Source organism: Corylus avellana, chromosome ca1, assembly GCF_901000735.1.
Source record: "Corylus avellana chromosome ca1, CavTom2PMs-1.0".
NCBI classification, from domain to species: domain Eukaryota; kingdom Viridiplantae; phylum Streptophyta; class Magnoliopsida; order Fagales; family Betulaceae; genus Corylus; species Corylus avellana.
The window spans coordinates 38,010,064-38,026,374 of NC_081541.1; the positions used below are offsets into that span (position 1 = coordinate 38,010,064).

The window sequence follows — 16,311 nt, forward strand, 5'->3', positions numbered from 1 at the left end:
AAAAAAAAAAAAAAAAATCACTTTGTAAAATAACCAACGGCAGTGATCTTTACCAAGATCCAGAAGACAATCTTTCGGAAACAAACTCAAATACAGGATAAGATTTGTTGATAGTATTAATCATACAAGATATTGTCTTCAAAAATGTATAGTTCAACTTCAATCTATTGTAACAAATACTCTTAAAAATACAACAATCTCTCTCTCTCTCCCTCTCTCTCTCTACCTTAAACTGGCGAATTACGGTGGTAGCCTTCGGTGTATTCTGGAGGTGGCTCCATGGATTCCAGCAGTGGCGTTTGGCAGGAAAGGTGGGGTGGGTTACGGGTGGGTTAGAAGGAAATGAGAAGAGTGATGATATGATGTTTTAGTCTCTAGTGTATTTTGGTGTTTTTAAGTGAAGCCTCAAATTTTTATTTGAGGATGTAAAAGTAGAGTTTTAAAGATGGACCGGATTGAAGGTTTTCTCATTTTTCTTCTTACATTTCCGCATAAGGAGAAGGAAGGGGAAGAGAAAGATTCTAACTATTGAACCGCGGTCTCTATTTTGGTGTTTTTAAGTGAAGCCTCAAATTTTTATTTGAGGATGTAAAAGTAGAGTTTTAAAGATGGACCGGATTGACCGGATTGAAGGTTTTCTCTTTTTTCTTCTTACATTTCCGCATAAGGAGAAGGAAGGGGAAGAGAAAGATTCTACCGACCCCCCCCCCCCGCGGTCTCTATTTTGGTGTTTTTAAGTGAAGCCTCAAATTTTTATTTGAGGATGTAAAAGTAGAGTTTTAAAGATGGACCGGATTGACCGGATTGAAGGTTTTCTCTTTTTTCTTCTTACATTTCCTCAAGATAGCTATGTAAGAGAAAAGCATTCTAACCATCGCACCTTTCCTTCATGAGGGGTAATAGTTTAGAGTCGATTGAGTTACCTATTGGAAAAAAAAAACAAACACTTAACTTAGATAACTCACCATCTAACAACCCGTCACCTACTAAATCCTACAAATACTTCCATGAGATACTAGATTGAGATTAGCTAGAAACCATAAATATTAAATTGAAAGATTTAAAGTATTAATGTGCATCATAATGGTATGAGAAGTGCTAGAGAACCAAAGAGAATTGTCCAGAATTTTTTCCAAACTAATGTGGCAGAATTTTAAAATGAAAATTCAAGGGGTGCCTGAATTCTACCACGTCAGTTTAGAAAAAAATTATGGACAATTTTCTTTGGCTCTCTAGCACGTCTCTAATGGTATTCACCCCCAATAAAAAATAAAAATAAAAAAGTTAAGAAGTTACCGCTTCTTTCATTTAATTCATGTTAAACTTCCAAATATTCAAACTTGAAAGTTAAAATGTATAAACAGATAATTTTGCTATAAATGAGGAGGCGATATATATATATATATATATATATATGCTGATTAAATGGATCAACCAAAGACGAATGTTAATCAATTATCTGCCGAACCCAAATGTGATCTGAAAAACACGAATACATTTAATAAGATTTTCAATGTGTATATAACTTCAAGTTTGATTCGTGTCTTATAAGCTCAACAAATTGCTGTTTCCACATCATTTTTATGTAAACACTTTATGGGACCTCAAATGGTGTAGGACCCAACAACAGAACAAAAACAACTTAAAACAGTGCAGAAATAATTATAAATAGTAGGAAATGAGTCAAACGAGTAACTTGGATCTCAAGGGGCCGCCCAACATGGTTATAGAAGCCAAATGGGTACAAATTAAGGCAAACCTATTTGAGCTTACTTGAAACCAGCAACAACCACTTAAAAGAGGCTGAAGCTGAAAAATGCATTGTCATAATTTGAACAAGCAATGTAGAAGTGAGAGGAACCAATAAAGCGCACTACAAAAAACGCAGGGAGACAGTAACCCACAAAGCAAACAATCAACAAAATACAAACAAAGCTCAATGAAAATGCGTTAGCGCATGAGATCCACGAGCCAGCGCGTGGTGGTCAAAGGAAGAAAGTGGAGGTAGCAGCAGATAGCTAGGAGGCCAAGGAACCCAGTAGCTAGGTGCTTTAAGGAGGTGGAGGAAAAAATGGTGACAGATGCAAATGTTGAGGCTACTCAGGTAACCATGTCAGCCAAGGGTGTCTGAACGAGATCACAAGCTCGTTTGAACGAGTTGTTAAAAAAAGGGTCATAGAAGCCTCCATTCTCTAGCCCGTCCGAACGGGGTGGCAAATGAAGCATCCCAGTGAGTCACAGAAGGCTCCATTTGCAGCTTGTCCGAATGAGGTTGCAAACAGAGCCTTCCAAGGGAGTCACAATAGCACCTGTTCGTTAACCCGTTTGAACAAGCCTCCAAACGAGGAATAAAACTTATGTTTTCTTTAATTTTATCTTGTGAGTGTTCAAATGAGATGATGTTCCGTTCGAACAACCAACGCAGTTTTGTTAAACCAACTTATTTCCTTTTACTACTAAGCTTAGGAGTTCGAGGCCTATAAATACATGTTTTAAAGACCCCAGAACCCAGCTTTGTTATACTTTATCAGTTTTCAATAAGAAATATTAGAGTTTGAGTTTCTTCTATCTTTTGTCATCAATTCCTAAATAGATTCTTATGTTTTGAGAAGAACTCCTTAAATCTTTGATAAACTCAAGGTTTTTAAAAAGAATTGATTCTTTTTTGATGTTTATCTTTGCGACTCAGGACGTCACGCTGCATTAGATTGCCTTTGGGTGACGTTATAGAATTAGAGTTTAAAGACATGTTTGTGTTATAAAGTTTAGCTTAGATCCTTTATAACAATGATATGTATAGTATAATTTTAGTTAATGTGATAATTCTTAGTAGATGTTCTGGTTGTAATGATTAATGTTGATAGAATGATAGAAAATCATATATTTTTATTGTTCAGTATTTTCTTTCAAGTAATACAGGTCCATTGGTATTATTCTTAGTGAGAATTAGACAGAGAGGCTTACTGAGGAGTTAATTTTTCAGGGTGTTACATGAAATATGCGAGCATCCATGCTTATCAATTTATTATTGAAGTCGCGGTGTTAGAGTAGTTGCCTATAAATGGTCTGGGTATCTGATCATTTGTTTTTTCTTTTTTAAAGGGTTTGGTCTTAATAAAATAATTGGACATTTGTTTCTCAAGGATATGATTGGTTAAGATTCGATAAGGAAAAATGATGTAAAGGAAATGAACGGTTAATATTCAATAAGGGAAAATGAAATGGTTGGTGACCAAAATTTAGTCGCATCTTTTTATTTTTCTTTTTTCTTTTAAAGTTAATGTGACATAATTCTCAACTATGAGGAATCATGTTACCTCAACTTTGAGAGTGATAGAGGATAAATATATTGTATAAAATTACTCTATCTATTTCGAAATCTAATTATTAGCTTAAGCATTTCGGTGGACTAAATAGAAGAAGAAAGTTGGTGGCTCATTTAATTGAAGGAAGAAAAGAAGCAGGTGCATTAACTAAGGAGTTAATGCTTCATTTGTCAACAAAAGAGAGAGCCACCATTTGAGACTTTTGTGTTCACATTTATTGAAGTAGTTTTTGTCATATATGGCGGCCATTCGGCCATTTGGAAGACACCATTTGAGACTTTTGTGTTCACATTTATTGAAGTAGTTTTTGTCATATATGGCGGCCATTCGGCCATTTGGAAGACTTTTGTGTTCACATTTATTGAAGTAGTTTTTGTCATATATGGCGGCCATTCGGCCATTTGGAAGACACCATTTGAGACTTTTGTGTTCACATTTATTGAAGTAGTTTTTGTCATATATGGAGGCCATTCGGCCATTTGGAAGACACCATTTGAGACTTTTGTGTTCACATTTATTGAAGTAGTTTTTGTCATATATGGAGGCCATTCTGCCATTTGGAAGAATTGGGGGAGAAGAGCTTGAGTGTGAGTAGCTCCATTTGGAATGTAGGGATAGGAAAGATGTAGTAGGGGTATTTGGGTATTTGGGTGGGCATTTGGGTATATTTTGGATTTGGATTTGTGAGTGGTTAAAGACTCTTTCTCTACTGTTTCATCGTAAATGTAGGTAAGTTGCTGAATCACATAAATTTTATGTTCTTGTTGTCACTTTGTTTATATTTCTTTAAACACTATATCACGTTTGTTCCGTTTGAATTAATTGTGTTATAAATTTGGACGCTTCCGCACAACAGTTAGCTGCAGTTAAGTAATTAAAAGGTTGTTATGCTTATGACCAAGTATATAAACATTGTACTTCGTCATTCTTAGAATCAAGTTGAATATACAAAAAGTTCATTACATCTCTCTGTTTTCCAATGCACATGTTCATCTTGTTCTTGTGTTTGCTTTCCTTCTTCTTTCTTCTTTGCATTCCATTGTTACATATTGCAAAGCTTGACATAGAGAAAGATAAAGGAAAGGAACAAAGGAAATAGACGGTCAAGATTTGGTGACTCACCATGTCACTTGATGGTGTTTCGGAATCTATTCAGTGTCACTGTTTTTGGAGAATGATAAGAGGAAGAAGAAAGGGATCGAAGGAAATGGACGTTCAAGATTGAATAAGGAAAAACCAAACGATCTGAAGGAAATGGATATTGGGTGACAAAAAGAGCATAGTGGGTGACAAAAAGGGCATAACTTTATGATTTTTTTTTTTTTTTGAGAAAAGCCCATATATAATCTTCAAATTATTATTAATTGATAACGTCTTTAAAATTTTTTAATTAGGAGAGTGCCCTCCATAAGCTAGCAAAAAAATTGACAATGTCTTTTAAAAGTTAGCAAAAAGAAAAAAATAACCATAAAATTTTTAATAAAAAAGGTATACTCAATTTGAAAAATAAAAACAAAAATAATAATAATAATTTTTTTTTTCTTTCAGAAAAAAGCCAAAAAAAAAATAATAATAAATTAAATTAAATTTTCACACCCTGATTTTTTATTCTTAAAAAATAAATTCATTTTAGCTTTTTTTTTTTTTTTTAAAAAAAAAAGAATTATTTAATCTTATTAAGGAGTATTTTTGTCATTGAGTGAGACATTAATAATTTTTGGTAATTTGAGAGAGATATTATTTCTATCAAAAGTTTGAAAAAAATATTATCAATTGATTAATAGTTTAAGAGGACCAAGGAGCATGTCTCCAAACTTTTATTTATTTATTTTTCGGAGAATGGTAAGAGAAAGAAGAAAATCGAAGGAAATTGACGTTCAAGATTGAATATTAAAAAAACCAAACGAAGTGATAGAAATGGATATTTGATTATTAAAGATTTTTTCATTTACATGTGACGATCATTTCCTTTCCTGATCGTATGCTTATCTAATCTACAAAACAGTACACCTCTCTTCAAGAGGAAAAAGGACATAGTTGGTGACAAATTTAATAACTTGATGAAAACTTTTTGAAAAAAGTTCACGTAATATCGTTTGATTGATAATATCTTCTGAATTTTTAATTGGAATAATGTCTTTTTAAGTTACCAAAAAAATTAATAATGTTTTTTTGACTAATAAAAAAATAAAAATATTTAAGATAAATATACTCCAACAAATTCAAAAAAAAAAAAAAAAGTAAATTTTTTCAATTTCCACACCCTTGTTATTTTTTATTTTTTAAATTCAGTTTAAAATTTAATTTTGTTATTAATAAAAAAAAGCCAAAATTAAAATTAAAATTTTGTTATTTTTGATACATTTGTCATTGAGAGTAACGCTGATAATTTTTTATAGTTTGAAAAAGATATTTATCTGAATTAAAAATTTAAGAGAATATTTTAGAATTTAGGGTTTAGGTAGTTTGAAGGCAATAGTTTTTGAATAAAGAAAAGAGGAAGAAAGGGGTGGGAAGGAAATGGACGTTCAAGATTGAATAACGAAAAACCGAACGATGTGATGGAAATGGATGTTTTTTTTTTTTTTTTTGTAAGGGATAGAAATCGATGTTGATTACTGCAATTTTTTTCATTTACATGTGAAGATCATTTCCTTTCCTGAGTACCTTCACCTACTCTGCAAAATAGTACACCTTCCTAGCTAGCTTCTACAAAAAAAGGACATGGTGGGCGACACAATAATAACTCGTTGAAAACTTTTTTGGAGTGTGAAATGATAAGAGGAAGAAAGCGCCTAAACTCGGAAGGAAATGGACGTTCAAGATTGAATAAGGAAAAATCGAACGATGTGAAGGAAATGGATATTGATTACTGCAGATTTTTTCATTTTCATTTTCCCTAGCTGATCAAGAGGAAAAACGAAAAAGGACCGACAAAAATTATTAACAGGAAAGAGGAAGAAAGGGTCTGAATGGAATCCCTGAAGGAGTGAGGCGTGAGGAATAGTATATCTAACTTTCAAACCAGCCATTCTTTTTTAAGTTCTTTTTAAGTTGGTCTACAGGTGAGCTCGCCTCTACTGCACATTGAGACTTTCAAGCTGCAGTTTTGGAACACAGCTCGTCCAACCCTGTAAGTAATTATTTGCTATTTGTTTTTTTTTTTTTTTTTAATCAAAGTTTGTGTTTGCATAATTTTTATGATTGTTTTAATAAAATGATGTAGCATGTTATATCACTTTAAATAGTTAATTCTAAAATGATGTAGTAAGTTATATTACTTTAAATAAAGAACAATATTCAATAGATCAGATACAATGTGCCACGATAATTTAAAACCAAGCTTTTTGAAAAAAAAAAAGTATTGAAAAACTATCATTTCTCTTTCTTGTCTGGCCTGTTTAAGTTGAAAAGGAAATTTAAGATGTTGAGGGTATTTATGCCTATTAGGCATGGGTTTTGTTAGTGTATGGATCGAGGTTTGCGTCTTAAATGGTTCAATCGTTTTGGATTTGTTAAGTGTCCTATATATGTGCTTTTTTTTTTTGGAAAATTCCATCTTCATTCCTTCCATATATAGAAAAATTATCTAGAGCATAAAGCTCTAAAGAGAAAGAGAGCAATTGATCTAATGTAATAATGTCAAAAATATAATTACGAGTTTCCTCTATCTAAATCGGATCTTTTTTTTTTTAGAAACCTAAATCTGATCTTAAACATTAATAAGTGCAGCCGTAGTGAGACTATGGGCCTCAGAATTCACTTCCCTCTTTACATGATGAACCATCCAGCTCCTCAGCGTAGGTAAGACCACCCTAGGATTGTCCACAATCTGTCCGTATGGACTCCAGTTTGGTCCTAAATCCGTATGCCACCCACACATCCACAGATGATGGACACTTCCATAGAATATGTGCAAAATATGCAGAGATCCTCCTTGACTATGCCCCGCTTCAATAAATTATCTTTTGTTGAAAGGATGTTGTTACAAGCCCTCCACCAAAAAACCTTTGTTGCATTGGAACCTTTAATTGCCAAACCGTTTTCCACAGATCTGGCACAGCCGCACATATTAGAACTTACAAAAAAAAAAAAAAAAAAGGCATATGGCATTTTTAGAAACCGGGTAGGATGATTTCTAGAACCCAATTTGTATGAAATTTATATCCAATCTCAAAAGAAAGAAGCATTGTATAAATACAAAATGGGAAACACATATAGCTAAGATGTACATTTATAAATTGCTTTTCTAGAGGAGTACTGCAGTTGCTCTGTTTTACAACGGGTATCATTTGCTCTTTTATTGTGAAAGTACTTTTTCTATGGAACGCAAAAAATAAATTGCTTTGTAAACCAAATATATATATAGCATATGGTCTGTACATATATATCTGTTCCAAGTTTCACCTAACATAACATGTTTCGTAATCTGACAGATTAAGGATGACAAAACTTATTCTATCACAATACCGCTATAGTGATTACAACATTTATGACAGTTGGAGTGTGTTGATGGAAAGCTATTTGTTAGCTCAAGATCTTTGGGACATTGTCCAAGCAACCACCGAACCTCCTAAACCAGAAGATGATGTTGAATTTAAGGCTTGGACCAAAAAAAATGCTGCAGCTTTATATGCAATTCAAAGTAGATGCGACGAGGACATACTCTTGGAGATTAAGGGAATCAGTTCCGCTAGAATTGTTTGGGATGCATTAGCTACAAAGTATGGGCCAAAGTCCCCAACAGACATGCCAGGTCAAGGTGACTCCAAACCAGACATCCCACGTGACTCTCCATCAGACAGCCCACGTCACCTCAATTCAGACATCCCAGGTGACTCTCTCTCTCTCCAAACATCAAGGTTATTATTATAAAATAACTTGATGGTGCATAAGTTCTTGTTGATTAAGAAAGAAGAGTAATTTTGAAACTTCCTATTGTGTCACTCTTATGTCTTTCAAAAAATGAGGTAATTTTTAAAATTATTATTTGATCAAAACTAATAGTGATCAATTACAAGCTTAATGATGATTTTAAGAGGCACATCATCCTTGTAAGGACAAAAGATTAACACAAAAGTGACTTCTAACATTACTCAAGAAATCATATTAATTGAAACATAAATAGTAAGATAAAGATAAGAAAAATGACCATAAAATTTCCTATATATGCTCCATTCTGGCTGACTTAGCTTGGAAGGACATGCCCCTTCCATGTACTAAGTTAATAATAGTAAATCTTGACAAAACAGGGAAATTGAAAAAAAAAAAATTAATAAAAGCAAATTTATGGACCGTTGCTATCAGAAACCCGAACTCACTCATTTTACTCTACATGCAGCGGAAAACTGCTCACACGTAAGCACTGTAATCCCCGAATATGATCCCTTACGTGTGGCTATCAATAGTGGTGACTGGGATGCTGCAAGCGATTTCCTTAGGAGAGAAGATGATGCAAAGAGAGCAAGAATTTCAGTCAATGGACGTAGAGTTCTTCACGTGGCTGTCTTTGCGGGACATATGGAAATTGTGGAAAAGTTAGTGCAGTTATTGTCGGTAGCAGAGTTGGAAAAAAGAGACGATTTTGGTTTGACAGCTCTAGCCCAGGCTGTTATTCTACAAAATATTCGGATGGTAGATTGCATGCTTACAAAGAACACTAACTTACTTAACATCCGAGACAGTAAGAAACGTATTCCACTTATAACGGCTCTAAAGTTTGGAAATATAGAAGTGGCTCGCCATCTCTATTTTGTCTCTCTAGAAAATCATCAAACATTAAGTGACATTGATGCTTCCACGGCTCTTACCGGGTTCATACTTCTCAATAATTTTGGTAAGGACCCTAATTATTCATTCTTCTTTCGTCCGATGCTTTGAAATTATATTGAATAATTTTCCATTTGTTAATTAATTATGTCTCTACCATACAATACAATAGATGTTGCTCTGGACTTGCTCAAGCGTTACCCAAGTTCTGCTATTGTTCCGAACATGTATAAGAGCTCCCCTTTGGCAGCATTGGCTTCCAAGTCTTCTGCATTCCCCAGTGGGAACCAGCTCTCGTTCTGGGAAAAGTGGATCTATGCCTGTAAGTATCATTTCTGTTTCTTATATTTACTTATCTCTCTCTTTCTTTTTCTTTTTTCTTTTGTTTTTTTTGAAGTGTCAACTATAAATTAAATGCTTGCATGTTTGCACAGTCCAATCCATGACTTCCCCTCCAAATTTGTCTTTTAGGCTAATGAAAGGCAAATATATATACTATTTATAGTGTTCCAAGTTATTGAGAATATCCAAATAGCTTTAACAGTTTGCACTTTTTATTTTCTTGGGTAAAGTTCTCTTAACCTCTTCAAACTATCACCCAAATGACAATCTATCCCTCAAACTATCAATTGCAACAATTTACCCCATAAGCTACCAAAATAATGACAATGTAACCCCAATGTTAATAAAATAATGAAATTACCCTTATTAAAATAAAAATAAAAATACTAAAATTTATAAAAAAATTAAAAAATAAATAAATAAATAACAAAAATTAAAAACAAAAAAGGGATGGTTCCACCACCATCCAGGGGGTGGACCGGCCACCCCTAATAGAAGAGCAACCCAGATCTTTCATCTGGATTTCCTAATTTCTCCAGTCTTGTGCAAAGTCCAAAGGGTTTGTAGGCTCAAGGTAGGAATTTCCGTAGCACAAGTCTTCAGTCCATCTTTTGCTTGGCTTGAGCAGGACGAGACGTTTAGAAGGTGTGATCTTCATGAAATCATTTGCATCCCAGTTCCGGATCATAGACCAGACCTTAATCCAGATTCCTTCATCAGGATTACACCTTCGTTCCATCAGCTTCTCGACTTCTCTTCTGATAACCAAGGGGAAATCCCTTAGACTTTCCATGTGAGTAATCTCGAAGTAGTTCAGGAACCCATCTTCAAAGACTTCTACCATTTTGACTGGATCAGGTACTCGAGTGAACTGACTTTCCCCGATCTGGATTTGATGGTTGTAGTTTCCCCGATCTTCAAGGTGTGACTTTCACCGATCTAGATTTTTTTATTTTCATTTGGCCCTTGGGGGTGGCCGAACCACCCTCAAGGGCCATGGGGTGGTTTCGGCCACCCTAGACCGGGCGGTCTGGGGTGGTCGAAACCACCCCAGACGTGGCCGGCCACCCTTATGGCAAAAATAGGGTGGCCAGTTTTTTACATTCTTTTCAATTTTTTTTAGATTAGAATTTATTTAAAAAAATTAATTTTTTTAAAAATTTATAAGGATATTTTTGTCTTATTGAAATTTATATAAGGGTAATTTAGTCATTTTATTAGCATTGAGTGGTACATTGTCATTGTTTTGGTAGTTTGGTGGGGTAAATTGTCACAATTGATAGTTTGAGTGGTAGATTGTCATTGATGTAGTACTTTGAGGGGGTTAAGAGAACTTTATCCTATTTTCTTTTTGTAAGTAAATAAATTTCATCATTAATTAAGAAGCAAAAGTATTGGCATAGAAGAAAAAAAGAAGCAAAATTATTGAAGGGAAGTTTAAAATCTAAAAGATCAAACCAATACAAAAGCATTGAAGGGAATCCATAAATACAATGTACTACTCATGATTTCTATATATACATTTATATATATATAGCACAAATGCATAATAACACAATTGATGATAATTACAGAAACCAAACCGAAAACAAACGTATATATATTTTTACACAAGAAATTCAAATGTTACAATGATGCACTTGACTAGTTATCCTTCTGGAACGGAAACAAAATTTATATGATGGATATTAACTTATTTTAAGAAAATTATATTTCGATTGGTACAAAGAGATATAGTACTTATTGGACTTTTTTGGTGATAGGTATATCCATTCCATCAACAGATTCCACCAATGATATTCAGATAGATATCCACCAAAGTGATCACGTAAAGATGAGCGGATCAGGTATGTCATCGCCTAAACTCCCTCTTTTAAGGATTTATATCATGGAACAATGAAAATATTTGGGTGCATGAGTACACCTTAATTAAGGCAGGGCCATATATAATATTTATTTTAATATTAATTATATTTTTATTTAAAAATCATTCATCTCGCTTTTTGGGATGCAAAATTACTGATTAAGTTTTTATATTCAAGATTTTCTAACATCTTTTTTTCAATTGATAATATGGCTAATCTATTTAATCTCTCTTGTTACATTGTTGATTTTAGGTAGGATTTTATCAATTTTAATTTTGAAAAATTTATTTCTACAGAAGCAACTGTAACATGTATATATTGTCAATTTATAAATTCAAATTTGAATAAAGCTTGAATATGAATATAGAGAGAAAAATGAAAATTTATAAAGAGATGAGTTTGTAATTGAATAAAATATTTTAGAAACTTTCCATGTTCAACATTTATTTATTTACTTTTCCCATTTGATTTTAAACGTGTCCAACTTAATCCATTCCAGTTAGTTATTTTTTAGGGTTATGGTTGTCATTTCACAAGAACAAAAAAATAATATCTACCCGTTTAAGATTGTATTTTATTTAAGAATATCTTTATTGTTATTTGATTATCTTATTTATTGATATCAATTTTTTAAGCCTTATTTATTACAGAATGTTATAAAATCAAATGATATTAATGCATTTTTTAAATTAAGTAGGGGGCCTTAATTTAAGCATATATACTAACTGTGTTTAATTTTGTATTTATTTTTTATTTAAACAGCAATTAGGTGTTGAATTTTTTCTTTTTATGGCAATTGTTTTACTAGGATTCATTAATTTGGAGGCTTTTTTAAATTACTTATTTAGCATGATTAGAGGCCTTAATTAAAGAAAATGGAGGGTAATAAGGGATTTAATTTTTTTTATGGAATTTTTTTAATGAATAATTTTAATTTGGGACCTTATTAAATTGGGGGCTCTAAGCGACCGCCTAACTCTCCTAGTGGTTGGGCGGGCCCTGCCTTAAGGGCTCTTCATTTGGAGCATTTTTTTTGATACGGCTACAATTCTGGAGTAATGTAATTGCAAAACGACTAATTCTCTCTTCATTAATCCTTTGAGCCTCTAACCTTAGGGATAGCAACACTTGCTATTAACCATCGGGGCAAAAATGAAGGCTCGTGAAGGCACGTCCTACCCAAACATTAAGCATGGTTCATATCACTTTCAACAAGTCAAAGTTTCAAATAGCATATCTGATTGACAAATACTTTGGATTTTCAATTTGTGGTACTAATTTTGTAAGTCCAAGTGCTGTTAGGTTTGAATTTCCTTGAGCTCTTGGGCATTAATACATCCACTGAAAAAATTTCATATCTTTGTGATAAATTTTCTAAACTTTTGTATTCTTCATTAATTTGTTTTTCTGATCAATTTATTCTTTTTTTAATCTAGTTGAGTTAATGACGCAATGATTATTGTCTTAGGAATCAAGAAACATTTATATGAAACAAAGTTGCTTCATCACCAAGCCAGACAACTTCTAGTTCAAATGTGCAGCGAAGTAAGGAAAATGGATAGAGATTGTGTTAATGAAGCCATCCTCCAAGCCGTCGAGGGAGGAGTTGTTGAGTTTATTGATGAGATAGTTAAAGTAGATGGCCGGCTTCTCTATTCCACTGATGCAGAGGGAAGAAACTTATTTTTTTATGCTGTCCTACATCGCCAAGCTAAAATATTTAGCTTTATATACCGACTTGATGTGAAGAGTTTAATTACAAATGCTCTGGATAGCTCAAGTAACACTATCTTGCACATGGTAGCGATGTTAGAACATTCCACTGAACGTGATCGAATTACAGGTGCTGCTTTGAAAATGCAGAGCGAACTTCGATGGTTTAAGGTCATATCTCTTAGTCTATATTTTTCTAATTTATGTGCTTACACTTATAAGTTGGATGGATCGTGCATATAAGACATCATCTTATCAAAAGGAGAGAATTGTGAAGTTTCATAGACCACAAGGGTTGGTGACAACTACCCTCCTGATAGATTATGACGTCTTCGTTTAAGGATTGTTCTTGTCTGTCAGTCCTCCTTTTGAAGACTAAACTTTCACACAAATAGTGAAGAATGTGGTGGGTAACTTGTAATATATTAAAAGGCCTTGAATTGGCTTGATGGAAGTTCAATTGCATGATTCAACTAGAGAATGAAAACTCATTATTCCACATTCATCATAAAACTAGAATGAAGTTGGGTGTTGCTATCATAAACTAAATTGTTAATTTCTTTTTGCATATTTGTAAAACAGGTATTTTCATTCATATATGGTTCAACGAGATGCTATGGTTCATAGTTCTAAAATCTAAAATCCATTTCTTTGCGGTCATTTATAAATAAGAGATTTAAATGGATTGTAAGAGATACCACAAAAAGGATGCATTTGTCAATATATTGCTTCAATTTCTAATTGCTAAGATTCTAGTCTATAAATGCAGGATGTGGAGAAAGTTTGCCTTCCTTGGATTCACGATATTCGAAATGATACAAATATGACAGCCAAAGAACTTTTTATCCATAACCACAAGGACATGTTGAAGGAAGGAGAGAAATGGATGAAGGGCACCGCAACTTCTTGTACAGTGGTAGGAGCTCTGATTATTACCATTATGTTCACTGCAGCATTTACTGTTCCAGGTGGTAACAATCAAACTACAGGATTTCCAATATTCTCAGATAAAAAGTTGTTTACGGTTTTTATCATATTTGATGCATTATCACTTTTTTCTGCATCAACTTCAGTATTGATCTTTTTGGGAATGGTTACATCGCGCTATGCAGAAGACGATTTTTCACGATCCTTGCCTCTTAAGATGATAATAGGACATTACACTCTTTTCTTCTCTATTGCAACTATGATGGTCGCCTTCTGCGCTGGTCTTTTCATTATGGTACCCAAAAAATCATGGATGGTCATTCCTGCCATTTGCCTTGCTAGTGTTACTGTCATCCAATTCGCTTGTATGCTATTTCCCCTTCTTGTCTACATGTTGAAACAAATCTCAACATATCGACTAGGTACGAGGCATCTTCATCGTTTGTTCTAAGCAATTTATTTTTAGATTTGATGCAGACGTGTTGCTTAATAGTTTGGGTTACTAAAGACAATATGAATTTACAATGAACAATTGGTGATGATTCAGTTTGTGATGTATTAAGCAGTTGGGTCTCATTGTTTAGTGGTTTAGACATTTTATGACGAGATAAATAAATCTATTAGCTAGTCATGTATCCTTTGTAGATTTTTTTTTTTTTTTTTTCCTTTTTCTTTCTGTAATAATTATCATTGAAATAAAGCATATGCAACAATTAACAAAGATGACAATTTACAATATCCCAATTTATAAGAAGAAATAAAGAGATTAATAGATCTAAACTTTTGCATATTTAATCTGTTTTTTTAAACTTTTGCATATTTAATCTACCAGTTCTTCCCTTCTTCCTGCGGCTCTCAAGTTTTCTTGTTTTAGTAGGTGTTTTATCGAAATATTTTGGTATTTAGCTGTGTTCGATTCGTACAGACTGAAGATAAACCTGATCCATTTTATCACGGGAGTCCCACAATATGAAGGGAAAAAAGATCCAACACATGTAAAAACGATCCACACCCTTTACTCTCTTAAATCCATTATCTCTCTCTTTTTTTTTTTTCTTTTTTTGTTATCACTGAAGGAATGTTAATTTTATGTTTTATATATTAATTTAATATATTTTTTATTCATACTTTGGTGTCTCTATTTTAATGTAAGGACAAAAAATTTCTTCGAAGTTTTGGCCCCTCCCCATAAAAATGTTTGGTTCCGTCCCTGGTAGTACGTTGGAGTTTTCTCCCACAATAGTCACATAAATTAGAGAGAAATGCTATTTATACTTTCAAAATGTTTACTTCTTGATAAGGCAATGAAAATTATTATTAATGTAAAATATATAAATTATCCCGTTCAAGATTCAACAGAAATTTTTACTAGGAATAAACACTAATAAGTTGAGTTCAAAAGAGAGCTTGTAGGTATTTGTAATGGTGACACCATGATTTAGAGAGAGAGATTTAAAGCAAAAGCAAGCCAAGAGAGCCTTTGAAAGCATTACAAAAGAAAAGGAAGAGAGGTCCCATTTGAGAACAGTTGAGAATTGATTTGGTAAATTTTTAAGAGTGTTTCGTAAAAATTAATAATTAAAAACAAAAACATTTAAAAAAACTCTATAATATAGTATTGAGTTTTACTTCAATTTAGATTGGACAAATTTTTTTCAATCTAGTCTACAAAATTGTCAGGTGCCATTGAATATGTTAATTGAACATGTTATTTTTAATAATATTGAAAGAGCTAGAGAAAATTCTATTAAAAAAGTTATGTATTTTTCATGTACTAAATAAATATATGACAATTTTATATATAAAATGAATTAGAGAAAAAATTGTCCATTCAATTTGATATCATGTAATATTTTCATTCTGAGCATGAAGTAGTAGTGTGCATTGGGAAGGTGGGAAGATTGATTTGTCTAATTGATAAATATAACATTTCTTTTATCGGTATTTACTGTCTTGTCGTTTAATTGCATTTACACAATAGAGTTACTCTTTTTCGCATTAGAGAAGACAAACCTCGAGCCCAATTGGTCAAATTCACAGTGTGCAATACTGTAAATTAAAAAACTCAAATATTTAAAGATATTGTTAGAGATGATGTCCAATACAATGATACATTAATTAAGACTTTAAGAGCAACTTGCCTTTGACCCCTCCCCTCTTCCTCGGTTGTATCTCAGAAAGAAAAAGAAAAAAGAGACTTTAAGAGCAACTTGTTCATAAATATAATATCCTTCGGACGTCCCGCCATGGTGGAAGCAACACATGCCACCGACAACTGCTACTAAAATTTTATTTTCGATAGAGAAGACTTGAGCGGAACAAAACCACGTTGTAGGAAGCAACTTGCTCATAATTATTCATCACATTCC

The 16,311-nt window shown here is 33.0% G+C and overlaps 1 protein-coding gene across 1 annotated transcript; it reads left to right on the forward strand.

Moving 5' to 3' along the window:
• Positions 1 to 6,047: 6,047 nt before the first annotated feature.
• On the forward strand, positions 6,048 to 14,573 carry LOC132168195 (uncharacterized). Its single transcript, XM_059579315.1, has 7 exons — positions 6,048 to 6,459; positions 7,763 to 8,160; positions 8,668 to 9,162; positions 9,268 to 9,417; positions 11,201 to 11,284; positions 12,771 to 13,186; positions 13,785 to 14,573. The coding sequence occupies exons 2-7, from the start codon at positions 7,770 to 7,772 to the stop codon at positions 14,391 to 14,393; spliced, it is 2,145 nt and encodes a 714-aa protein (XP_059435298.1). The 5' UTR covers positions 6,048 to 6,459; positions 7,763 to 7,769; the 3' UTR covers positions 14,394 to 14,573.
• The last annotated feature ends 1,738 nt before the right edge of the window (positions 14,574 to 16,311 follow it).